This window comes from Trachurus trachurus (assembly GCF_905171665.1).
Source record: "Trachurus trachurus genome assembly, chromosome: 23".
Lineage (NCBI taxonomy): Eukaryota > Metazoa > Chordata > Actinopteri > Carangiformes > Carangidae > Trachurus > Trachurus trachurus.
The window spans coordinates 6,095,020-6,122,063 of record NC_139912.1 but is presented as its reverse complement, the minus strand read 5'-3'; the positions used below and the strand labels follow the sequence as shown (position 1 = coordinate 6,122,063).

The window sequence follows — 27,044 nt, the reverse complement described above, 5'->3', positions numbered from 1 at the left end:
ACTCACTCACTCACTCATTCATGTCTGTACAATGATGCTACGCTGGGAAGCTAAACTCGTAATGAGCGGTTTAGCAATGTGGTTTTTGCATCAGCGCTCGATGAGTAAATGAGCTGCTAATACAGTTTGATCTCTCCTCTAAAGCAAACGCTGTTTATATTCCACCATGATTCTCTCAGACAAGTTGAGCATGAAAGCTCTAATCTAGCCGACTAATTAGATTCAGAAAACAAAAGTGGAATACTGATGCTGTCAAAAACTCATCCTTCAAAGACTCGAATTAACAGCAAATTAACATCTTGTTTCTATTGTGTGATTTTTTTTCTTCATTTTATATTTTTCATTCTTTTTTTTTACCCTCCAGAATAAAGCTTTATCTTTACAATAAAAAAAATAAAGACAGAAAGAGGACTGACTGGAAAATCTGGGAGCCCAATTCACAAAACATCTCATTTATTTATCTATTTTTGCTTGATATATATATAAAAAATAGAAATCAATATCTGGTAAAAGGAGGGGTGTTTTTCTGAGAAGGTGCAAATTGCAACTTAGGATCAAACAAATTCAACAGTCAACATCAAACACACACACACACTCTTTGTGATATGTTTGTTTTGGAAGGAGGCAGTTTGGGGCTGTTAATGTGGAGCATGAGGAGAAATGAGTCGAGGGTTCAGCGCCACAACTTCCTGTTCTGACAGGTAAGGAGGGAGCGAGGGAGGAAAGGAAAGGAGGGAGGAAAGGAAAGGAAAGGAGGAGAGAGAATGAGGCGCCTGAAGAGAAAGAGACGTGGACAAACAGATCAACAGCCCAGTTTCTACTGCAGCTTCTGCTGTCCCCCGACAAATACTGTTTTAATTGACCATGATTGCACTTTAAATTCACTTCCTCATTAAAAAAAAATCCTGCAAAATGTTCATTTTTTCATAAGCTCAGAAAAACATTTTTTTTCTCCACTTGAATCTAATGGGGCTTTTAAATGTTTCAGTTGGTTTAAGAAATAAATTCCCTCAATCAATAAAACAACACTGAAGGGTTTTCTGTTGATTTAAAAATCTTTAAATGTAAGTTAGAGACGGAGACGTCCAGAAGTTGTGGAGGAAACTTCAAGATGCTGCGTTCAAGTCTCACATAGAGGATGTCCGATTTTTAAAAACAGAGACAGTGTCCCCTCATATGACGATGTTTTTATCAAAAAAGTTTTAGTTAAATATGAACGCGTCAGCAAAGACCTTGAAGACGCCATCTTTACCTCAGCGTCCCAGAAGAGCCTTTATTATGATAATAACCATAAATACAGGATAAACTGTGACATTTCTGCAGAAATATTTCATGAAAAACATTTTATCACTTTGCAGAAGTTGAGAAAAAACTCAGTGAAAATGTCTGTAAACAGAATTTCTAGAAGTAAAGCGGGGTCGGGCTGTTTTGACACAACTTAAAGTTAATTTCTTAATCTTAATGGGAAAAGTATTTCCCAATGTTTACATGATTATTTAAGCAGCAGGAAGTGGATGAAGGGAATATAAATGAGTGCAGACATAATGAGTGTTTTTTTTGTCCTTTCCCATAGAAAAGTGAGAGAAAATCTACACTTCAATAGTAAATTAACATCCACAGACGTCCTTCATAAACACTGTGTCCTCACATTTTTTTTTAGAAATGTTAAATGGATAGTTCACCCAAAATTGAAATTTCACTCATTATCTACTCACCCTCATGTGGACTAAGGAGTGGGAGAAGTTTCAGAGTCCTCCGTGCCTTCTCTGAGTTACAGGGGGTCTCGGCGTAGCAGTGCATGTCCATATAGTTTCGCATTTCGGGGCTTCAATACAAGACGGACATTACATACGAGCAGCATGGAGGTATTTGGATGTTTTTTGGTGTGTCTTTTTGTTACGAAGACAGTTGGTATCCATTTGCAACCGTTCTATGGACGCCGAGACCCCCTGTAACTCAGAGAAGCCACGGATAACTCTGAAACTTCTCCCAGCCCTTAGTCGACATGAGGGAGTAGATACTGAACGAGTGAAATTTCAATTTTGGGTGAACTATCCCTTTAAAATATAAAAATCGGTTCAGAGGCCTCATTATCTCAGGATGCAGAGGAGGATGGAGGGAAGGAAAGAAAAGTCAGAAAGGAAGTAAGGAAGGATGGAACAGAGGGAAGGAGAGTGTGTGTGTGTTTTGTTTTTGAGGGGTGGGGGGCGTTTGGAGCTGAATGCTTTCGGGTGGGGGGCACTGACTGCGGCGGCGTTGGCCATGGGGCTGCAGTAAGGGGTGGAGGAGGTGATGGTGGAGGTGGGCGACGCGGCGGCTCTCCTTACAGCCAGATACTGCGGGGTGAGGCCCCCCAGGCCGGTCAGGCTGCCCCAGGTGGTCGCACTGTTGAGCTGCTGCATCTGCTGCGCCAGCTGCTGCTGCAGACGCCGCTGCTCCTTGTCCTTCTGCGTGTCGGCGAACTTCACCACGATGGGGGACGAGCAGCCCTGCAGCAGGAGGAGGAGAGGAGGAGAGGAGAGGAGGAGGAGAGGAGGAGAGGAGGAGGAGGAGGAGGAGGAGGAGGAGGAGAGGAGGAAGAGGAGGAGAGGAGGAAGAAGAGATGGAGAGTAGGAAAAAGGATGGAGAGGAAGAAGAAGAGATGGGGAAGAGGAGGATGGATAGGAAGAAGAGGAGATGGAGGAGAAAAGGATGTAGATGAGGAGGAGGGAGAGGAAGAAGAGTAGAGGGGGAAGAGGAGGAGGAAGAGGATAGAGAGGAGGAGAGGAGGAAAAAGGATGGAGAGGAAGAAGTGGAGATGGAGGAGAGAAGGATGGAGATGAGAAAGAGGAGGAGAGAAGGAGGAGGATGGAGAAAAAGAAGAGATGAGGAAGAGCAGGATGGAGAGGAAGAGGATGGGGTGGAGGAGAGGAGGAAGAATGATGGAGAGGAAGAAGAAGAGATGGGGAAGAGGAGGAGAAAAAGGAAGAAGTGAAAAAGAGATAGGAAGAGGAGGATGAAGGGGAGGAACAGGAGGGAAAGGAAGAAGGGGGGGAAGGGAAGAAGTGGAAAAGAGATAGGAAGAGGAGGATGAAGAGAAAGAGGATGGAGAGGAAGAAGAGGAGATGGATAGGAAGAAGAGGAGATGGAGGAGAGAAGGATGGAGATGAGGAAGAGGAGGATGGAGAGGAGAAAAAGTGGAAGAAGTGGAAGAGAGATAGGAAGAGGAAGATGAAAAAAGATGAAAGAGAGGGAGAGAAAAAGCCAGAGGAAAGGAGAAAGGAAAGAGAGAAGAAGAAAAACAAAGAGAGGAGGAGGAAAAAGAAAGAATAGATCATGAAAAATAGAAAAGAGGAGAGGAAAAAAGAAAAGAGAAAATAGAGGAAAAGCAAGAAACAAGACAAGGACAAAGAACGAAAAAGGAGATGATGTGAAGATAAGAAGAAAGAAAGAGAGAGAAGAGAAAGTGAGAGATGAGAAGAAAAAGAAGGGAGAGAAAAAGAGGAGAGGAAACAAAAGATGGTTAGATAACTGGACACACACACAAACTGTATATAAATCACTGTAAATGATGTCGACTTAGAATAAAGGAGCAAATAATGACACAATTCTGTTTTAACAAACTTTACATCGACAAAGAAAAAAAAATCTATTCTCAACCATCTCAATTAAAACCTCTCTCTCTCACACACACACACACACAGACACACACACTCAGCGACATGGGACACACACACACACACACACACACACACACACACACACACACACACACACACACACACACAGAGTCACACAGGAAACTCGACTCTAAAGCCAGTGGGGCTTTTCTTCTTCTTTCCCCCACAAGGGCTCAGTTATCTGTGAGTCCAGAAGGGTTTCACCAGAAACAGATTTCCTGTGTTCTCCAACTATTTCATCATCTCATACCAAGAAAGGTTGGATGTGTGTGTGTGTGTGTGCAAAAAGAAGTGTGTGTGTGTGCAAGATAGAGATAGAGAAAGAGAGAAGTAGACGGAGGGAGTGATTGGGACGTCCAGAGAGAGAAAAGAGAGGTGGAGATGTGGACAATGAGTGTAATTGAGCTGCAGTGTAGGGAACTTTAACATAAAGAAGGTAAGAAAATAAAAATCTAAACTCTCCACAATGCTCCTGATTAAAGTTGCTGTTGCCGTGGCGGCGGCGGCGGCAGCGGCGGCGGTGCTGAAACGTTGAGTCATAATCTATCGCTCCTCGCCGTTACTCACGCGCTGCAATCAAAGCCTGACTCGCGGCGAATCCGTTGGAAACAAAGGCAATCTGCCACCGGAGAATAAAAACCTTTTGATTGAAACATTTAGTTGGAGACACGATCGGCGCTCAGCGGGGGGAGGAGGAGGAGGAGGGGAAGGAGGGGGATGAGGGGGGGTCTGAGCTCAGTCAGAGCTGAGCTACACGCCAGGTGTGTGTGTGTGTGTCAGAGCCTCTATGCTGCATCTGTATGTATGTGAATGTTACACAACAGCAGCAGCATCGTCTCATCTTTAATCACTAACCAATGTAATTAGTCAGATCTGACATCAGAAACTTCCCAGCATGCATCTGGATCTGCATCTGCATCTGGATCTAGATTCACACGCCCCTCTTCTAAACTGGAGACTCTTCTAATATAAATGTATCTCATCAATTGTGTTCATTCATTAGCAATGTGTTGGTTGGTTGATAGTGACTGATCAATAATCTCATGTGTATAAACAGCAATCATGATGGTGACATCATCAAATTACATGTTTACTCTAAATCTAAAATGTCGTGACATCATTTTCTGTTACATGTGACCATCTACACATCTGCTGACTCATGCTCAAGAGACTAAATCTATCAATCAATGATCTATCAATCAGCTTTGACACTAATTAGATGACCCATTAAAATGATTCTTAGATTTTCAAAATGGTAAAGAAAACTACACTTTTAATTTCACTGGATATTTTATTATGTTCTTATTTTACTTATTTATCAGCCGTCGGCCTGTGGGTTGTGTTGCTTCTGGTTATTGATGATGATGATGATTGATTGACAGGTCAGTGGGTGTTTAGGGGTTAATACCTGACTGACTCTGTTTTGGCTGGACGAGGCTGGTGTGTTTCATGAAAAATAAAGTTATTAATGGATAAATAAAGTGTGTGGACCGGTGGGTCTCAGTGTGTGTGGGGTCTTCATGGGGCGGCCATGGGGCTCCAGAATAACTTTATGCAGCGGCCCACTAAAGTAAAATTTTAGCATCGCAAGCAGAAAATTTTGGGGTGCACACTGTAAATTGACATAAATCAAAGCAAATATTCACATTTTACTTGCACGGTCTCAAATTTTAGGGGTAAAATGCCTCCATTTAGGGGGCGGCCAACAACAAAAAGGGAGAATCATAGATGTTCATTGTGATTCAACATAATGTGAAAAGTATCGACGATCTTGAAACTGCACTAAAACATCTCGGAAGCAGCAGGAGTAGACAGGAAGTGAAACTCCAGATGTTGACTGCCCAGTGGATGTGTGTGTCGACCGGGGGTCTCGACTTTATCAGCCCCGAACGAGCGTGTCTCCTGTTTGACGGAGGCTCGGCCATATTTACTCCGTCACTCCGGCATCGTTTTCCTCCTCTTTATTCTGACCACAGACAGATAAAGGAGAGGAGACGATGGGAGAATTACATTCGGAGAGAAGGGGGAGAGAGTGTCAGTTTGTTGGGGTGTGGGGGTGTGGGTGTGGATGTGGGGGTGTGTGGGGGGGTGGGGGAGCACCTCGCCACTGCAGTCAATTCCCCCCGGAGACAGGAGCTCCCCATCCCTCTCTGCTAAATATCTCATTACTCCAGCTGACACCCAGCGAGCCGGGGGAAATTCAGCCCAGAATGAGAGTCCTGCCCTGGGAGAGGAGGCCGTGGGATGTGGGGGCTGGTTCTCTCTGCAAAATCTGGAGCTGCACTTGAAAGCAACACGCTGCATTTTTCAAGGCACAATCACCATCACCCGCCGTCGGTTTCAACTTTGAAGTGACAGGAACGAGGGAAAGTGACGGTTTCTGTTGGTTTGTAATAATCCGTCGTAGATTAAACTAAAGATCGGACAGATCATGAAAACACGTCTTTAACTCAGGTGACGACATTGAAGGATTTCAGGCTTCACATGAAGTTTAATGACATTTTTTTTAATGCATTTTTTTTTTATTCCTGCAGCAGCATCTAAACATATTTAGAACAACAGATCAATTACAGCTCATTCAGATGCTGCTAAAACTAAGAAAATAGAGCAAATTCAAAGTTTTACTCACTGTCTACATGTCACTAAAACATCTGGATTTTATTATATACTGTGAACCACAGCTGGAACCAGCTCCCAGTGGAGATCAAACCATAACTGACTTCACAAAGAAGCTTAAAACTGAATATAATCATTCAATCTTTGCACTTTAATTACACATGGTCTGTTCTATAATGTGTTTTTTAATGCTGTTTCACTCTTATTATCTTTTTTTTTTTAATTTCTATTTCTATGCTTCTTTTATTTCTATTAAGCATCACTGGATGACCTCTGTGTACCATAATGTGCTGTAGCTGTACAATTAAATCTCTGAGAGCTGCAGTCTTTCGTCCCATTAATGCAATGTTACACTTGTTTTTTCATCCATACAAAAAGATATTCTACTTTTGGAAGGGCTTTTATTGTGAAGTAATGACAGGAAGCGGTGAGTTTTACTTTGACGCTGACGGATCAGTTTTAAATCAGACATCTTTGTTTGCACTATGCACAGATTCACCTGTTGCTCCAGGTGTTTAAACAGGAAACACAGAGAGACAGAAGCTGCAGTGAATCTATTTTAAAATATGGTTGATTTTTTAATAATAAAACACAAATGTTTTTTTCTCATTTTCATTTTATTTTTGACAGAAATTGAAGAGTGTATTGAGACTTTCTCAAATTAACCACAGACTCATTCCTCCACTTCTCTCCACCCTTTTATTTTTGGAGTGTGTTTTTTTTTTTTTTTTGCTGATGGGCCTGTGTGTGTGTGTGTGAGAGAGAGAGAGAGAAAAAAAAAACCTCCTGCCGCTGGGCGCAATTATACCTCATGTTGCGTAAAAACTAAGTCTGTAAACCATCTGATTTGTTTGCAATTGGCCGCTTTTGAACACAAACAGCAGGGGGCGACATGATGGATCTGCCTCTCTCCCTCTGGGCGCCGCGGTTACTTCATGAGTCTCCTGTCTGTCGTTAGTTACCGCTTTAAAAATACACCGAGTTTATTACCAACAGGCCGTTGATGTGTGATCCCATCTCATTTACACTCATAAAAAAAGAACAAGTTGTAAGTGTTTTTTGTGTTAAATAGTCTCTGGTTTCATATATATCCTAATAACAACATGTCATTAACTCAAAGTCTTTGCTGCAGCATCTGTTTATTTCTGATGCGGCGTCAGGAGAGGTGTTTAGCTGCAGACAGAAAGAGACACAGACAGACTGTCTTTCTGTCTCCTGCAGGTTTGCACAACTTCTCCTCACATCTTTTAGGGAGAAATAAAAAGCGTTCGCAGTCTCACAGGAGCCGTTTCTCACCAGGAGACGTTTCTGCAGGGAAAACGCTCCTATTTCTGTCTGTGTTCCTGACAAATCTACAGAAAACAACACAAAAACGCCGGCCTTAGATACACAGGGATAATATATTACTGTAGCGCTAACAGGTGTCACAGCAGGTCGTCCACGCGATAGGAATATCATCTGACGTCCTGACCTCACCCCTTGCACCTGTGATTGACAGGCTGACTATTACCATGACAAACTATAGTTTCCAAAAAATGAAAGATACCGCAGGCACTGCAATAAGCACCCGGCATAATTATCCACATTTATAATGATGTAATTACAGTGCATGGACTTCACGTCAGCGGTGGCGGAAAAGGAAAAGGAGAAAAAAAAAAAAAAGTTCAGCTTGTACCTGTGAAACTTCACCAGCTAATAAACCCACAACATCACTTCCCATCACACCCCCCCCCACACCACCACCCATTACGCTTTAGAAGCACTCACGCAAACTGAACTTATAAGCTGTGGTTGGTTTTACCTTGAGAATCAATCTCTCATAGCTTTCAAGAGAGTTTTATGTGCTCTCAACCTTCTCCCTCTCATTTATTCAGCCGCTCACATCGGCTCTAAATGTCAAACCATGTGATCCTCGCTGCTAACAGGACGACAGCGGGCAGGCAGGAGGAGTTTGCACAAGTTTGGGTCTCTGTGTGTGTGTTGCACGTTCCTTTAACCTGGGGAAAAAGGAAGTCGGCGCGCTGGGAGAGTTTTGCTGCGTTCGCTCGGCGCTGCTTGTTCACTGTTGCTTAAAATTGAACTTCTGTCTTCACTGTTCAGCTACTGAGTGTTTTGAGTTTTGATTTATTTGTTAGTCTCAATATAATAAAAATCAAAAAAAGTCTGGTTTTAATTATTGTCTGCAAATCTGCAAAACACTTTGAATTCAGAGTTCAACACAAACAATGCCTCTTGAGAACAGTTCCTGCAGATCTACACTGCATTATCTCATATTGATGACTCACTTGTGAGCGACTGAGTGTAAAACTAAAAAACATATTCTGTTATTGAAGTAAAAAGATAAATAGAAATAGAAATAAATAGCTCTCCACCCTCCTTTAATGGTGATCTAACCTGGATTAAGCTCTATTCAGTGTGTGGTTGGAATACACTGAATAAAGTATCTTTCCTTTTGAATGCTTGAAAATGATCTGAACTGAAATGGCCTCATTTTCTCTCAGTTTTTTGTAAGAATAAAAAGTAAAGTTACAGTAATATCATATATTATTTAAAGGTCCCATATTTTCTGCTTCTCCTGAGTTTTATTTTGTAGTGTTGATCCGGTAGAAGATTTTATTTGTGGTTTTTGTAAGAACCTAAAAAAAAAACCCCATCTCATCTCAGTGTTCTTTCACATTCATCTCCTCTCTCAGCTTCTCTCCAGAGCTCTAGTAACAGCATTTTCAGTGTCAGCCAATCAGAAGAGAGCAGGCTCTGAGACTCTCCTTTGATTGGCTGACTGTTTTCTGAGTTGATCCAATAATAAAAAATAGATCAGATTTCAGAATAAAACACTCAAGAGAAAACAAATCCTGCAAGTTGTTGGATGGATGTTTTTGTCCAGGTGGTGAGGGGGCGGGGCTTTGAGTGACTGCTCTGTTGTGACATCACAAAGTGACAGGAAGTCCTGACGGCTGGTTTTAAGGCTCAGTTTCTGAATACAGGCTGTGTGCATTTCTCTGTGGACTGAGGCTTTGATACTTTCACAGTATTAATATAGAACCTAGAGCTGCTTTATAATCACACTACACATGGACATCTACCTTTATACTGTATGGAGCTTTAACACAAACATCTACCTTTATACTGTATGGAGCTTTAACACAAACATCTACCTGTATTTTGAAGGAGCTTTAACACAAACATCTACCTTTATACTCTATGGAGCTTTAATACAAACATCTACCTTTATACTGTATGGAGCTTTAATACAAACATCTACCTTTATAGACCGAATCGCCTTGTTGTTTACATTCTACTTCCGGGTAGAAAACCAGCACGTAATTTGAATGAGATCAATAGTAACGAACGAGAGTTTAGCTATATATATCATATTTTTCACGCCCTATCACCGTTTAGACAAATCTGAAATGATTGAAGAAACATTACTGTTTCTGTGTGTGTGTTTTGTGTTGCTAGGTGTGGCATTTATTCAGTTTGGGGGAATCACGGTGTCTGGAAAGCATCAGTGGCTGCAGCTGACAGGGACAGCTAACGGTAGCTAAGCTAACGGCGGTAGCTAAGCTAACACTAGGACGTCAGCTGTTAAAACCCTCCTGTTGTGGGACACGACATGAAACTACTCCATTTAGCTCAATCATGTTGTTACTCAGATATCCGCTGGAGAAAATATTTTTTCATGGACCGTTTATTGAGTCACTGAGTTATTAAAGTTAAACAGTAACCGTTAGCCCAGCTAATCTCTGATAATAACCATGACTAATTACAAAAATGTGCACACGTAAATAGTAATGTTTGTCCAATCATTGGTTTTATAAACTTTACAAACATCAGATTAGTCTAAACGGCGATATAGTAACGTGAAAAAGTATATATATATAGCGAAACTCTCGTCCGTCACTATTGTTCGAATGCTGGTTTTCTACCCGGAAGTAGTTGTAAACAACAAGGCGATTCGTCCTATACTGTATGGAGCTTTCACTTTCACCTGTTGGTCTCACTTGCTACATGCTAACATTTACATAAACACACAGTCAGATGTTACAACCCACAGTGCACAACATATGGAGCTCATGCAGCCTTATGTGGTACACACTACATCGTCTCCTACGACTTCAGCCCCTGATTAATCTGATCTAATATTTTCTTTCAGTCCTCTCTCTCTCTCTCTTCACTACAGTAAGCAGATGTGTTTGTTCTCTATTTAAACAGGCATTGCTCTGTTTTCTCTCATGCTCTAGTTAAGCTCTCGTCTAAATGTGCTTGAATGCTTGTGCATGTATCTATATATATTGTGTGTGTGTGTGTGTTGATGTGTTAAATGTGCATAAAATGGGTTTTCATAGCGTCACGTGGATTAAAAACAACAGCAAAAAAAAAAAAGGGGAGAAGTGGCCAAGAGCTAAATGAGTCTTTAAACAGAGAGAGTGAATAATGTAAAGCACAAATCAACACAAATACAAACCACTCCCCCCACCCAATCTCTTTAGTGGGCTCGACAGTGAATTACCTGTCGCGCTCATATCCACTTTCATTAGGGCCTGACATTCACAACGAGCATGTGTGTGTTGGTGTGTGAGGTGTGTCTATTTATGTGTGTGTGTGCACCTGAATGTCACGCCATAATGAGAATGGATATGACAGTGACAGGGGCCTCGACGAACGCAGCGCCCGGCCTGCCTCCCCTTCATTCATTTATTTATTTATCTATCTATTCTTTTTTTTCTTTCCTTCCTCGTGACATGTGGTGAGTACGTGCACACACACACAACCTCTCGCTCTATCTAAGACAGTGGGGTGCAATAGAGCCAAGACAATAACCAAACTCTATTTACCAGAGCTCATTCCCTCATTCGGACACGAAGTAATTACTTTTAAATTGCAAAACTGAGGAACATTAACAAACGGATGCGGCAATTTAGGTCCGCCCGGGGCTAGACAGCTTGTTTTCAAATGGAAATGAAGGTATTTTGCCATTGTCCACTGCAATATCGCTGTGTTACGGTTTAAGGGTTCTTTTTTTTGTTGCTTTTTTTTGCGTTGTTGTTGCTGTGTGTCTGATAAAAGCGAGGGACACTGGCGGTGTTTACCAGGGCCCCATTGTGGCAGACGACTGTTCAGAGCGAGGATAATTCTAGCTTAATACCAAACGCTGCTGTCGGAGGAGAGTGTCACTCCTTCTGCTCACAGAGAGAGAGACAGACACACTGCTGCTGCTGCTGCTGCTGCTGCTGCTGCTGCCGCTCGGCCACATAAATCAACACAGACACTTCACTGAGATTCACAGGGTGACAACATAAACAAAAAAAAACTCTCTCTGTGTCTCTCTGTCGCTCTCACACACACATTACAGAGGCAGGCGGAGGGAGGAGCATTGCGTTTTTCCCCATGTCAGGGTCACAGCACATCAATAGCAGCCATGATTATCATGATCAGCTCTAATGAGGGGGCTACGGGGGTGAACGCCACTCGTCTTTTTTCCCTTTAACACAGCCTGTTATTACCAGTTTTTGTCTCTCTCTCTTTCTCTCTTTCTCTTTCACTCTCGCTGACTCACACATGTACACACACACACACACACACACACACACACACACACACACACATACACACACACACACACACACACACACACACACACTTGCATTTCGTCGTACACCATGTAATTCTCTCCCAATCACAGTCCTGTCATCCCGCCCTGTCACCGCTCTGACAATGCGGAGACAAGGGCACCCAAAAAAAAAAGAGGGGTGGGTGGGGGACACACACAAAAAAAGCCCCCCCTCTCCTCACCCTCCACCCCATTACTGCACCACTGGGGTCGATGTGCAGCTGATGAGGTCTGTAACGCCACCTGCCCGTTGTGACGGCTTCCTGTCGCACTTTTGACACTTTGCCAAAGTTCGTCCGACTTTTTGAAAAGCAGGTGCAGGAGGTTTTAAATCATATATTTCATAACTATTATTAAAGCTCCATACAGTATAAAGGTAGATGTTTGTGTTAAAGCTCCATATAAAGGTAGATGTTTGTGTTAAAGCTCCATACAGTATAAAGGTAGATGTCCATGTGTAGTGTGATTATAAAGCAGTTCTAGGTTCTATATTAATACTGTGAAAGTATCAAAGCCTCAGTCCACAGAGAAATGCACACAGCCTGTATTCAAAAAACTGAGCCTTAAAACCAGCCGTCAGGACTTCCTGTCACTTTGTGATGTCACAACAAAGCAGTCACCTGAAGCCCCGCCCCCTCACCACCTGGACAAAAACATCCACCCAACAACTTGCTAGACTTGGTTTCTCTGAGTGTTTTATTCTAAAATCTGCTCTACTTTTCATTGGATCACTTTAGAAAACAGCCAGCCAATCAGAAGAGAGGCTCAGAGCCTGCTGCCTTCTGATTGGCTGACACCGACCTGTTGTTACCAGAGCTCCAGCTTGATTCTGCAGATAACTTCTATTACATAATAACAGTTCTGTTATTTATTGAACGCTGTTTGTTGTGATGCTCCTGAGGTTGTTTTTATTTATTTGTTCTCTTTATCTAACTCAAGGCTCCAATGATTGTGAATATTGTATGTTGTTAAGAATTCCTAACTCCTAAATTTGTAATTTTTGGGCTGAATGAATAAATCGAGTCGATTCATCAACCAATTTTTTTTTCTCCATCAATTTCCTCATTAATTCAACAGATATAGTATATTACAGAGCTCTGCTGCCTGATTTAAACAGTGTTTGTGTATTAAATAAAAATATTAAACTGCTCTCAGCTGCAAAGAAAAAAGAAAAAGCAAGAGACAAATTTCATCTGTCTGTTTTTAACTCAGTGCTGCTGCTGCTGCTGCTGCTGCTGCAGCCTCGGACTCATGCGACTGGCGCCGAGCTGGAGGAGTGTGATGAAAATGTTACAAGGCCCAACCTGGAGAGTACAGTAGTAAGTCGTGACTCAGGGGCATTCGGATATTCAAACATGATGAGACCCACATATTAAATTGCCGGTACACTGACAGAGTGAAGTGCAGGAATAAAAAAAGGATTCAGAGAGAAAGAAAGAGAGAGAGAGAGTTAAAGAAAGGGCAAAGAGTACAGTACCTCCATAGTCTGAGACTGGTGCATGGCTTTGATTGCATTCTGTGCCATAGCTCTGGTGGAAAACGTGACAAACGCACATCCTGTAGGGAAGGGAGGAGGAGGAGGGGAGGAGGAGAGGAGAGGGATGGAGGGACAAGTGGAAGGAGGGAGGAGGGAGGAGGGCAGAAGGGCAGGAGGAGGGAGGAGGAGGGAGGGAGGAAGGGGGGAAGACAAGAAAGAACAAAAACAAGACAAAAGGGTTGGACACGTCGTTGTTATAAAAAAAAAACCCAAAACAGAGATTGATACAGAGAACAGCTCACAGGTGGACAACAGTGTTCTCAGTCGCTGTATAGGAACAACAGCCGGAAAAATGAGCACAGTGTCATGACAACCACAACCACCACAACCCCCCCCTCCCTCCCCGTGATCCTCCCCGTCCCGTTCGGAGACGACCACATTCACCATCCTTCCTCTTCCTCCTCTTCGTCTCTTTCTGTTTCCGTCTCTCTTTTTATTTTTGCCTCTCTCCCCCTCTCCCTCCTTCCCTCCCTCCCTCCCTCCCTTCCTCCCTCCCTCCTACACACCGGCCGAATTAGTCATACCTGAATCCAACTGCTCTCTCCTCCTCAACAACTCAACAATGTAAATCAGTGCAAGATTTGCATGAAAGCGATTTGAATTCATTTGCGCCCTGTATTGTGTGTCTGATTGGGTGCCCTCTTTCTCTCAGGAAAGAGATGTGGCGGCGGCGATGGAGAATGGGGAATGGGGGGGCAGTGGGGATGAGGGGAACTCAGGAAGATGGGGATCAATTGGGGAAAATTGCACTAATTCAACCCAGAGAGAGAGACGAAGACGTGGAGTTGAGAGGAGGTGTGGTCGACCTCGTCCTCCGTGACTGACACTGGTTTTAGCCAATCAAGATGAGACGACGCACCCCAGGGGGAGTTTGTTATTGGCTGTTTATGGGGGGGTGAAGAAGGGGGGGGGGGGGGGGGGAGGGGGTGATGCAAGGTTGTGTTTGTCTGTCTGGCTGGTTAGGGAGTGATTAGAGGAGATAATGTGAGAAGTGCTCCAACAACCCCCCGGGCTAATAATATGCTAACAAACTCACCAAGCCATGTTAGCGCAGCCAGGCCTGAACTGATTACACACATATGAACACACACACATATACACACACATATATACACACACACATGTTCAGGTTAGGCTGGCTGACTCGTGGCTCGGCTTCTACAGTGGTTCATCATCAGATACTGTATATATCAGACTCTCCCTGGCTGTGTGTGTGTGGATGGGATGAGAGGGAAAAGAGGAGGAGAAAGTGTGGGAGGATGGATAACGCAACAGACAAGGAAAGAGAGAGAGAAGAGACAGAGAGAAAGGAGGAGAGGAGGGACAGATGTGCTGAGGAGTAGATGTGATCATTGTCCTCTCCCACCTCGATCAAACGCCGGCTGTTGCCGTGATAGAACGAGGCTGCAGAGTGACGGATGGTCGGCGGCGTTTCACACGTCTCCCTCTCAGAAAAACAGCAGCGTGTCTTTGTTTTAAGAGCTACACCTACAGCTACAGCTACAACCAAAAACACCGTCAACATTAGTCATGTCTTCGAAGGCTTAAAACGACCTGCGTTTACGTTTTTCTTTTTTTTTTTTCCTCTTATGGCCTCATAAATAATGAGTTGTCCTTCCTTCCTCGCACAGGAGCAGCGTGACGTTATTTTAGTGCTGCAGAAATCTCTCAGGGAGAAAAAGGCTGAGGTGACGCTGGCTGACTTTCTTTACGCTGGAAACCAAAAGTCACCTTTGGTTTCTTTCTTTTTTTTTTTTTTTTACAGAGATTACTTTAACTGTCCAGGAGCTTCGAGAAGTTCATATAACTGTACATATAACTTATTATCATTGTTTTATTGAACTGTTTACCCTCCTATGTGCAGCACTTTAAATGTGCTATACAAATAAACTTAACTAATTGTCAATGATGTTAACCTACAGAGTCTGAGTTTGTTTCATTCTTCAGCCTAATTTCAACTCAGAAACTGGAGAATTGAAGGTTTAGTTGAAGTTGACATCAAGTTCTTGCACTAAAATGTCACTTAAACTCCTCAAATAAGGCCAATTAAACATTCAAAGCAACTGAGTTTAACATCAATCTGGACTAAAAAGTTTGAAGAATGAAACCTCTGATTGCTGAATCTCATTTCAACCAGTATCTATAAGTTTCAGTTTTTACACTAACCTATTTCTGATGTTGTATAAAATATATTCGACCTACTTTTTTATGTCATTGCCGACTGGAGGTTATAGTTGTATAGCTTAACTTTTATATAAACCTGCCTGAGTGGTGTAAGCCACTGAAGGTTATCAGATTCTGTGGCGCTGACCTAGTAAACATTTTTGATGTGTCCTTTGCAGCGTTGGTATCGCTGTAGATAGGACATTTTGAAAAGGGGTCATTTATTTTTTTCCCTTCCATCTGATTCAGGGGACTGTCTATTTTAGACGAGCCGCAATCTGTCATTTAACTGCTTGTTTTCCAGGAGGTTGCCCCTGAACTGGATCATCCATTTGGGTTGGCCCTAGCTCCACTCAGTAGGTCCTGACTCTATTAATAAAAACGACTCAGCTAGCTACAATATCTTTAGTTGTCATCTAATGGAAACTCCTGGGGTTTTCTGGCTGACGGAACAACTCCTTATCAACAAAAAAAAGGAAAAAGCAAAAACAACACATTTCTATCTTTAGCCACTTCCTGCAGCTCGAACCTTGAGGTTTCTAAATACAGAATTCCTCAGCGCCTCAACACTGATTCATTAATGTCAAAGCTGTTAATGAAAAAACTTGGCGTAAAAGCCAAGCTTTCTGGCTGGTTGGTTGGTGCGTGTCTTTTTTTTTTTTCTTTTTTTTTCACGGCGCAGAGATGGGACGTGGCTTGAGCACTAAAAATACCTCACGGGCCGCATTCTGTCGTCAGCAGAGAACCAAACAGTCCTTTAATGAAAGTAGGGTAGCTCCCCAGGCCCTGCCATCCACTGGTGGTGTGATCCATATTTTATTAATAGCGGGATGGTGGAGCGCTCTTCTGATTGATACCGCGGTTTAATAGGAGCTCAGCAGCGCAGCTAGGTGGGACCGAGGACCTCTGGGAGTTGCCGGCACAAAGAAATCCTTAAAGACCTATTTATTTCCAACCTGCTCGGAGGTGGTTTGTTTACTAGCCAGAGCCAAGCTGGACTAAACCCCCCTTCTCGTTGGCTTTGCGTCAGCTGCTAAATGGTCTTATATTACTCCTACAAGAACCCAGGATGTGGCCGTCGCATCTGAAATATTCATGAGGACAAAAGAGAGGAGCTGAAAAGGGGATGGAAGAAGGAAAAAGAGGGAAGGGGAGGGAAAGAAGGAGGCCGATGTGGGATGTCTGGGAAAAAGAGGACAAATTGATGCAAGGGAGGATTATTCTAGGACAGCCAGGGCGAGTATAGAGACGGGGAGGGTGGTGGTGGTGGTGGTGGTGGTTGCTTGAAGAAGCGGCAGGAAACATGGGAGTGTGAGTAGTTTAGTTTGCAGCAGCAGAAGCCTCGAGGAGGAAGAGAAGAGGAGGCACATTGAGAAAATAAGACTCCAGTCAACAATAAAAAACATCCATAACGTCCGACAACCACATGAAAGAAAAAAAAAAAGAAATATATATATATATATACGTGACCGACAGATCCACATGGAGCCCTTGAGTGACGATGACAGTGACAGCTCGCGTGACAGGAGGAGGAGGAGGAATAAGGAGGACAGAGAGTTTTTAAAAAGCCTCTCCATCTCCTCAGCACATAGAAACCACAAGGGGGGAGTGAAGGGGGGGGAAGGGGTGGGAGGTAGGGGAGTACTGGGAGGATGGGAGAAGGAATGGCTGGTGATGGAAAAAGGGGGTCCCTGAGTCACTACAAGGACTATTTATAGAGGCGAGGTAGGGTTGATCTAACGGTGGAGACAAATCGGACCGGTCTGACGTCTCATTAACTGGACTTTAACGTCCAAACCGGCCCCGCAGCACTTTCTTTATCACTCCACGCCACGATGCCATGAATTCGGCGGGTTATTGACTCGTTGCCTTTGCTCGAAATCGAGTCGAGTCCGTTTTTGAGACGTCGCCACTTTTCGGAGTCATGATCAAATTTGCTCTCGAGGTCCCAGATCATCGGCTGTTGTTGGTCCTGCCAAGTCTGAGAGAGGCCAAATCAGCGCTTATTGTACTTCTCCGACCGAGGGGCGAAAGAAAGACAATCGGCTGCTGCGGGGAATTCTTTGTCGGGTTATTTTGGTACAATCATCATGATTGGGTCTTGAAATTCTGACTTTTGAGTGCTGACTGTTTCTAAGCACTTGGTGCAACTGATTGAAGCTGAAATAAAACAACAGACCAAATCCAAACCCTTCTTTACTCAATGGATCAAATATTGCCCTTTTGCCAGTCTTGGACAAAAGTCTTTAGGTTCATCAAAGGTTTGATATCAACTGGTGATCCATCTGTATCTTACCCCCCTTCTTTTCGTTAAAGGAATAGTTCACCAAAAAATGAAATTCAGTCATTGTTGACTCACCCTCATGCTGATGAATACTCCAGAGTAGTTTTTTATCTGGAGACTCGGGAGGCCGGTTCGTAGTCCAACGAAAACTTTATATGAGAGTCAATAGCACCCGACACAAAAAGGTCTATAAAACTACACAAAAACCCTTTAATATTCCTCCACACTGCTCTTCCGCTGCAATCCAAGTGTCCTGGAGGGATATAGTCCAGAGTTTACTGGAAACTACGTCATTTAGGCAAGTCCGGTCACGTCTGCGTGAGAGCGCAGCCCAGGCAAATTCAATACAGGACTGTTTAGGCTGTAAAAATGTCCTAAATGATGTTGTTTCCAGTAAACTCTGGACTATATCCCTTCAGGACACTTGGATTGCAGCGGACGAGCAGTAAGGAGGAAGATTAAATGGTTTTTGTGTAGTTTTATGGACGTTTTTGTTTCGGGCCCTATTTTTCTCATATAAAGTTTTCGTTGGACTACGAACCGGCCTCCCGGGTCTCCAGATGCACTTTGAGGAATGAAAAACTACTCCGGAGTATTCATCAGCATGAGGGTGAGTCAAACTGAACTATTCCTTTAAACATCATCTCCTTACTTTCTTTCCTTTAGCCCCTTAACAGCGATTGGCCTTTGGGTCGTATTGCTTTTCATTAACGTTGGGCCCGCCGGATGCTGGACCAGACCGGTGGGTGTTAGGGGGTTAAGCATTTTATACCCGAACCTCTTTTTAAAAGGTTCTGCAAGACGATAATTACTTGCTCTCTTTACCCCCCGTTACGACCCACAATCCTTCATGGTTATTCAGTCTTTCCCTTGTCAATTAAAGAAGGGAGGAAGGAGCTGCTTTTAAGGTTGCACTGTAAAATGCAACACAGCAGCAACGCGACGTGTCATCGGTGCTGCAGCTTCACCGCTGCCCTCAGTCTCAGTGTGGAAGTGACAGAGAGCTTAGGACTGGCTTACACTGAGGCTAAACTGGAACGGCAGGGAAGGTGAAGGATATGAATGGAGGTTAGGAGGTCGGAGGAGGAAGAGGAAGAGGAGGTGGAGGTGGAGGAGGGGGCTGAGGCTGAGAGAGCAAGAAGGGGAGAAAAAAGGAGAGAGGGAAAAGAGATATATAGAGCGAAAAAGGAGAACCATGTATTCACAGACGGCCTCAAGTGGTCACTCGGGTTCATTCGTGTTGACTCCCACATGACTCCTGATGGGAAATCTGGACTGTTTTAAAAGAAGAAGTGGTGGCTGGTTGACGACATGATCTGATACCAGGTTTTTCACGGCTCAAAGAATCCATTACACCGGCTCAATTTCACCGTCCGGGTCAAAACCTCCAATGTCTCCGAGAGAAAAAAAAAGAAACCAACAAACAAAAAAACACATATTCGTGTTTCTAATGGATTTCTGTTTTCATGGAGGAAACATTAAATCTTTTTGAGGCAGTCAGTCTGCAGGGATTTTAACCCCTTAAAGGGATAGTTCACCCAAAATTGAAACTTCTCTGAGTTACAGGGGGTCTCGGCGTAGCAGTGCATGTCCATATAACGGTTGCAAATGGATACCAACTGTTTTCGTAACAAAAAGACACACCAAAAAACATCCAAATACCTCCATGCTGCTCGTATGTAATGTCCGTCTTGTATTGAAGCCCCGAAATGCGAAATTATCCCGAAAAAAATGAAATAAGTCTATTTTTCAAGCTTGTTTCTAGCGGAAGCTCCTCTTCCCAATTCGTCCAAATTTGACGAACCAGGAAGAGGAGCTTCGAGAAGCTTCCGCTACATAACAAGCTTGAAATATAGACTTATTTAATCCTCTTCAATACAAGACGGACATTACATACGAGCAGCATGGAGGTACTGTATTTGGATGTTTATTGGTGTGTCTTTTTGTTACGAAGACAGTTGGTATCCATTTGCAACCGTTATATGGACATGCACTGCTACGCCGAGACCCCCTGTAACTCAGAGAAGCCACGGAGGACTCTGAAACTTCTCCCAGCCTTCAATTTTGGGTGAACTATCCCTTTAACACCAACTTCCCTGTGGGTCATGTTGCTTTTAATTTATTAATTTTAATTAATGGCGGGCCTGCCGGATGCTGGATGGGCCGGTGGGTGTTAACGGCAACAATATACAGGAAAGAAGTTGAAGAACTTGACGCCTCAAAGAAAAGATTCACCCATCTTCTTCTACGTCTTTGTCTTTTTTTTGTTTTTTTTAACTGTATTATTATTATGATTGTCATTCTGATTTCTGTGTTCTGTGGTTGACAGTAAACAGAAAAGCTATAATTTATGCCAGATTCAGGCTACAATGCAACACAATGGTTTGTCAGAGTGGGAGCAAACCTCCTCGCAGATTTTGACAAGTGCAGACGCAGCGCCGCGACAGACGACTGATGTTTGATTAAAGTTTCTGTGAACCTGTCGCCTTCTGAAAACCAGAGTGTGCAGACAGACACACTCGCACTCTTTCTACTGAGTGAGAACAAAAAAAAAGGGAGAAGTGTTTTCACTGCCCTGTGATCAGGAATGATCGGTCGGTATTAACCTGCGTCTTCAGGGATCGATCAATCACACTTCTTCAAAAAGCGTTGCCACTGACCACTCAGATCTCACTTCCTGTTTCGTATGCAAATAAACACGTATGTTCTTCCTTTTTTTCCCCCGCGTACCTCCTACAATTAAGTATAGTTGTAATTTCCCACCTTGGGATCAATAAAGTCTATCTATCTATCTATCTATCTATCTATCTATCTATCTATCTATCTATCTATCTATCTATCTATCTATACCGTCTGATCACGACCTTCAGAGACTATTTCAGATAAAAGAGGCAGATTTTCCATATGCAAATAAACATTTATGTCCTTCCTCTTGATGCCCTGCATACCTCCTACAATAAAATAAAGTTTTATCCATTTGAAATAGTGAAGTTTTTTCGGTTCATAATGGAACAGGACATATGTAAGTAGAGTGGTCAGTTATTGGCTCTCCAATGGACCCTGAATGCATCTGAGGTGCGTTCACACCTCGGCTTAGGGCTGAGCACTGTGATTGGATCACCTGAGACAGATGTTAACACCTGGAACTTGTTAGTGAACCTGTGGTGACCTTCGTCCTCTTCCTGATCGTCTCTGTACCTTCTGATTACGACCTTCAGAGACTATTTCTGATAAAGAGGCAGATTTTCCATATGCAAATAAACATCTATGTCCTCTTGATGCCCTGCTATTTCTAAGTAGTCTAATTCTATACCTCTGGAAGGCATGGTTGGGTGGGACCACTGACAAAACGATACGAATAGATACTTTACGCTGCAAAAAAAAAAAAAAAAAGCAAGTCCCGTCTTCTTTCCTACGTTTCTAAAACAAATCTATACGCGCCGGCCAGACAAATGTCTTCATGACGGTGGGAAATGCAGTCTTCATTCCACCGCTTTCATCCACAGGGGCCGCCAAAATCAACACTAAATGAAAAGCCTGTACAGGGGCTTTAAATAAAGTTTTATCCATTTGAAATAGTGTATTTTCAGTTCATAATGGAACAGGACATCAGTAGAGTGGTCAGTTATTGGCTCTCCAATGGACCCTGAATGCATCTGAGGTGCGTTCACACCTCGACACCTCGACTTGAGCTGAGCATTGTGATTGGATCACCTGAGACAGATGTTAATTCAAATTCAGGATCTTGTTGGTGAACCTGTGGTGACCTTCGTCTCTGTACCGTCTGATCACGACCTTCAGAGACTATTTCAGATAAAAGAGGCAGATTTGATTTTCACAGTCGCAGACAAATGTCAATCACTTCATTTGAGCCTCATCATTTCCTGGGTTTTGAAAGGAGGCAGACAAGTTGAAGAACCAGCTGTCACCTTAACTTTATATCCCTGAAAGTTTATTTTTTGTGTTTGCTGCTGCCAAGAGACACTAATCACCACCAGTTTACAGTAAACAACATCTTGCGACAGTGACAGCTCATGAAAAACTTCCAGTGAAAAGACAGTGAGGAAAAAACATTTGAAAGCAGCAAAATGAGCTGCTGATTATGCAGGAAAAAAACTTCTATGTAGGTAAAAAAAAACTCAATAAATGGCAAAAGTAATAACTGGTTGAAATAATGTTTTTTCAAAGTGAGTTTTTAAACTGTTTTGCTGCTGTTTTTTATATTATTTTTTATAAATAATAATGATAAATACAGTTGAAGTGTAAATATAATAAAACGGTTAAAGCTCAGACCCTGCCGTCGACCAGCCGACACTTCCTCCTGCAAGACTTTGACTTTTGAGTCACGTGACGAGTCGACACGATGAACAACGAGGCCGTTTAAGCTGCAGCTTCGTATTCAGGTGAGGAGCTTCGAGTGAGGAGGGAAGGAGGGAGGAGAGGGAGGAAGAGGGAGGAGGAGAGGGGAGTCGGAGCGGCCACCCACCTCTGCTGAGACCGTCGGGCCCTCGGAGGATCCGGCATTCCTCGATCTGTCCGAACGCGGAGAACATGACCCGGATGTCGTTCTCGTTGCACTTCTTCGACACCATGCCGATAAACAACTTCCTGTCTTCCACCGCTGCAGGAGGAAGAAGAACAAGAAGAAGAAGGGGAAACATTTTAGTATTTAAAATCAAGAATTCATAAGAAACTCAGAAAATTAGAAGAAAAGAAGTTTAAAATTTGTTTTTTACATGTTTTTTCAGGGAGGGAACACGTGATTCTGGAAACAGTTGCTAAATGTTTCCTTCCTTGGTAGAAAAAAACTATTCTTTCTCATTCATTTTTGAGTTATTTTCTTGTAAATATGCAAGTTTTGTGTTTTTTTCATGCAAATGTGTGTTTTTTTTCTCAAAAATGTGCAAAATGTTGATGTTTTTTGTGCAAATCTGAGCCAAACAAACAAGCGATAGCCTCGTATTTACCACACCGGCATCACTTATCTCTCTGCAAGAAAACAAACAACAAAACATAATTCCCGATTCTTGAACTTTTCCTCTAACACTGGTTTTATTCGGTCGGAGCGCTGGACTCTTGATGTTTCTAAAACCATACAACAATGCTAATAATAAACGTCAGAACGGTGGAGGAGGAGGAGGAGGAGGAGAACAAAGAGAAAGAGAGAGAGAGTTAGAACATAAAACAAAGGGCACGGGAAAGGAGAGAAGATGAAACAGAGAAAGAGAGAAATGGAACGAGACAGAACAAAACACAACAATCGAAAAAACAAACGGTCAAAGACGGAGGGAGAGAAGGAGAAGAGACGGTGGGTGGGGGTGAGGTAGGGGAGGGGAGGGGAGTGGGGGAGTGAGGAGGGGAGGGGGGATGAAGACAGACAGAGTTCATGTATTTCATCATGCCATCTGCGAAGCTCTGATCAATGTCTCATTATCACTTCAACGCCGACTGCTCGCTGAGACTCTCCAGCTTGTCCTCCCTCACCCTCACCCTCTTCCTCCCTCCCTCCCTCCTCCTCTCCTCCCATTCTGCCCCTCCTCCTCCCTCCCCCCCCAACGGGTCCCTCACTCTCTCCCTTCGATGACACAATCCCTCCCTCTCAGGTGCAATCTCGAGGAACGGCAGGCGGCTGCAGGTAACGGTGAGAAAATTTCACTCTCTGCGTGTGTGTGTGTGTGTGTGTGAGGTTAAGAGTGAATTAAGCTGAGAGCAAAATCAGAAACAATATGTGTGTGTGTGTGTGTGTGTGTGTGTGTGTGTGTGTGTGTGTGTGTGTGTTTATGTGCTTCCACCACATTCAATGTAATGCTAATCCAATTCATTTTTAATGAGGAAACTGTCAGCTCTTACCGCGAGGCGAAAGAGATAAGCGGTCTGTTGCACTCTGGGAAATCAATAGCGCACTTGTTTATTTTGCTGTTTGAATTGTTTGTGTGTTCAAAAAAAAAAAAAAAAAAATAACAAACCGTCGGGATACGCTGCCAAGATAAGTGTTGTTTCAAAAAGCTTTAACTCCTTTGTACACAAGTGTGTTTGTGGCGCGTGTGTGCGCATCACTCCAGAGGAAGATTACCACAAGTCGAACAGCAATGTAATTAATTTAGTCTGTGTCGATAGAAAAGAAAAGGAAGAGGAGATATCGTTACAATTGACTGTTTCTGTGTTTTCGGACGCAGCGCCGTGGCGATAAGACTCATAAAGCTGCAGCAGCGGCGGCCGTGGCGGCGGCTCTGGGATGATCCAGAGTCCAGCTTTGCATTCTGGGAGGAACTGAAGCAGAATTGGCTTCAATGAGTTTCAACACATTAACAAAGACAAAAAAAAAAATAAAAAAAATTGACCAATAATGTTATCTCTCTGCTCCACTGTACTTCTCCTCCTCTCTTTCATCTCCGCGGCGACTCCGGCCATCCGTCACTGTTACAGCCACTTCCAACACCGGCTTTATTAAAGGTCGTTACCATTAAGTGGATGGATGCGTTACGTATGCTCTACTCTATATTTCACCATTCTGTGCTGTGCTTTATTAAGCTCCACCGTCGTTACCCCGCCGGTTATGTCTCATAAAGTCGTATTTCAGTGGAGCGGATGATGATGATGATGATGATGATGATGATGTGCTTTTATAAGGATTCCTCCTCTGTCTGACACTTCCCTGTGTTGCGCTGCAGTGGACGGAGACGTGATGCCTCTCCGTCCTTTGTGTAAAACACACCGGTTTCCTGCAGGTGTCAGAAAAACACCTTAAAAAAAAAACACAACTCAACTTTTCCCCCCCAGGTTTAAATCTCCAGTTCATCCAATCATGGTTTTTATAGTATCCATTTTCATATTCTGCTCAATTACTCCGCGTTAAGGGTCACTACACCCAAATTGCAAAAACACACATTTTCTCACTTAGTCATGCAAATAATTTCAGTTTTATTTTTTTGCTTAAATTTTTTCCTGATATCAGCCGCCGACAGACACGAGCGGCAACGACAATGACAACTTTCATTGAGAAATAAAAAAAATATTTGTCCACACTCAATTATCCAGAGTAACCAGAAAATTTGTTCCTGGAACAATGGGTAATTGTGAGATTTTTTTTGTTTTTTTTTATGTGTGATTTTAAATTTTCTGAGCCCCCCCCCCACCAAAAAAAAAAAAAAAAATGAAAGCACATAAATTTTAATTTCTTTTTGAGTGGGAGCACGAAGGCAGATCAGCAGAGAGGGAATTAACAGGAGGAGAAGCTGAAACACAGAGTTCATGTCAGCAGATCTTCAGTATTTTATTGGGTTTTTTATGCCTTTTATGGACAGGACAGGAAATGTGGAGACATAAAAAGGGCGAATCACATGCAGCAAAGGGCTGCCCCGTGGAATCGAACTAGGGCAGCCGCAGCGAGGGCTACATGGGTGGTCCTCCCTCTATCTCGTGATTTATAAACTGATTTGTATCTGATTATAAAAGTGTCTTCATCTCTCACATCCATATTAGTTGTTACTTAGTTGGAATAACTTTGTTTTACTTTCTTTGCACCGTCGGCCTGGAAATCATGACGAAGCAGTTTGAAAACTATCGGCTTCTCTGTCTCGAACCTATTTGTACCTGTTTTATTTGATTTCTGTCATAATTTAAACGTATTATATTCATATGTCTGTTTGATTTGTTCTAACTGAGGACTTTACCCTCTGTGAAGTTGGAATAAAGACAGAATATTTAACCTCAACAGGTGTGTCGACTTTTAAGACATCTGTCATTTCACAGTCTGGCTGACGACGAGGGACGAGTGAGAAAGGACAAAACATGTTGTGGGAAATCAACATTTCCTCTGAGTGTCTGTCCTGATATCTGATCCTGGAGCTGCAGCCTGATCCAGATCTGACACGACAACAGTTCTCACTATCAACACTAGTTTTCTTTCTCCTCTCAACCCAGCCAGTGAGGCCGGGGATCTGGATCGGAAAGTACAGATCTGGATGTCACCGGAGCCAAACCTGAAGTTTCCCATCATTTAAAGGAATAGTTCAACATTTTGGCAAACTGGCCCATTGCCACAATCCCTATAGTCATAGCAGTAGGTTTGTTACCTTTAATAGTCGGTGCAAGCTGTTTTTAGAACGGCGGAGCAGAGCCGCGAGCTGCTCAGAGCTACGCTACGGAGGCTCATGGGATTTCTTGGTTTCCATCATCAAATTCATCAAATACACAATCCAACAACTTCAAAACGCTCTGGTGGACAAGTTGCGACCTTGGAGTTGTTTTCGAGGTAAATGCAGAGACTGCTTGCTGAAAAACTGCCCCCATTGGAAACGTGCATCAGTGGTTTTGCATGAATTTACCTCTAAAACAACTCTGTCTGGTAACGTTCTGTTATTATCTCATAGCGTGGTGAATGTGCAGGTCACAACTTGTCCACCAGAGCGTTTTGGAGTTGTTGGATTGTGTATTTGATGAGTTTGATGAGGAAAACCAAGAAATCCCATGAGCCTCCGTAGCGTAGCTCTGAGCAGCTCACAACTCTGCTCCGCCGTTCTAAAAACTGCTTGCACCGACAATTAAAGTTAACGAACCTACTGCTATGACTATAGGGATTATGGCAATGGGCCAATTTGCCAAAATGTTGAACTATCCGTTTAAAAACTGCACTTACAACTTTGTTTTATGCTCTTAAAACTCATTCAGTTTCTCTTGTTGTGTGACGTCACGCCGCCGGTGAGGGATGTGTGTGTGTGTGTGTGTGTGTGTGTGTGAAAGGTCAGGAGCTCTGAAATCAGATGCTCTGCACATACGTCACGTTCTCACGCGTTCACACCAGTAACATTTAAGTCACGTTTGCTTCTGCTGCAGCGCGCCGGATCACTCTGCTGTCTTTAACAAGGAAACTCTTTACTTTATTATATATATACTGTATATATATTTTAAAGATTTATGTCTTCAACCAACCAAAGCGCTGGAGGCTGCAGCTCCTTTGCGTAGGGTTTTGTTGACAGTATGAGAAACAGCGGCTCCATCCTCTAAACGCTTCCTGTGATATCCACCGTCCAACAGCTTCCTCATTAGAATGAGAAGGAATGGAGCGAGAGGCTCGCTATAGGAAATCAATTCAGACCTGGATCTGCAATATGTAGTTTGGAAATGGGGTGATATGAGGACAGAGTGTGTGACAGTGCTTATGAGACTATGTGT

The 27,044-nt window shown here is 43.1% G+C and overlaps 1 protein-coding gene across 1 annotated transcript in view; it reads right to left on the bottom strand.

The window, feature by feature from the left end:
• The window catches only part of celf2 (cugbp, Elav-like family member 2), a 228,946-nt gene that overhangs the window by 26,222 nt on the left and 175,680 nt on the right, over nucleotides 1–27,044 (bottom strand). The window contains exons 6-8 of the mRNA XM_084000051.1: nucleotides 22,357–22,491; nucleotides 13,364–13,443; nucleotides 2,247–2,489 (exon numbers count right to left, since the gene is read on the bottom strand). Coding sequence (XP_083856177.1) covers nucleotides 2,247–2,489; nucleotides 13,364–13,443; nucleotides 22,357–22,491 — 458 coding nt within the window. The remainder of the gene's footprint in view (nucleotides 1–2,246; nucleotides 2,490–13,363; nucleotides 13,444–22,356; nucleotides 22,492–27,044) is intronic.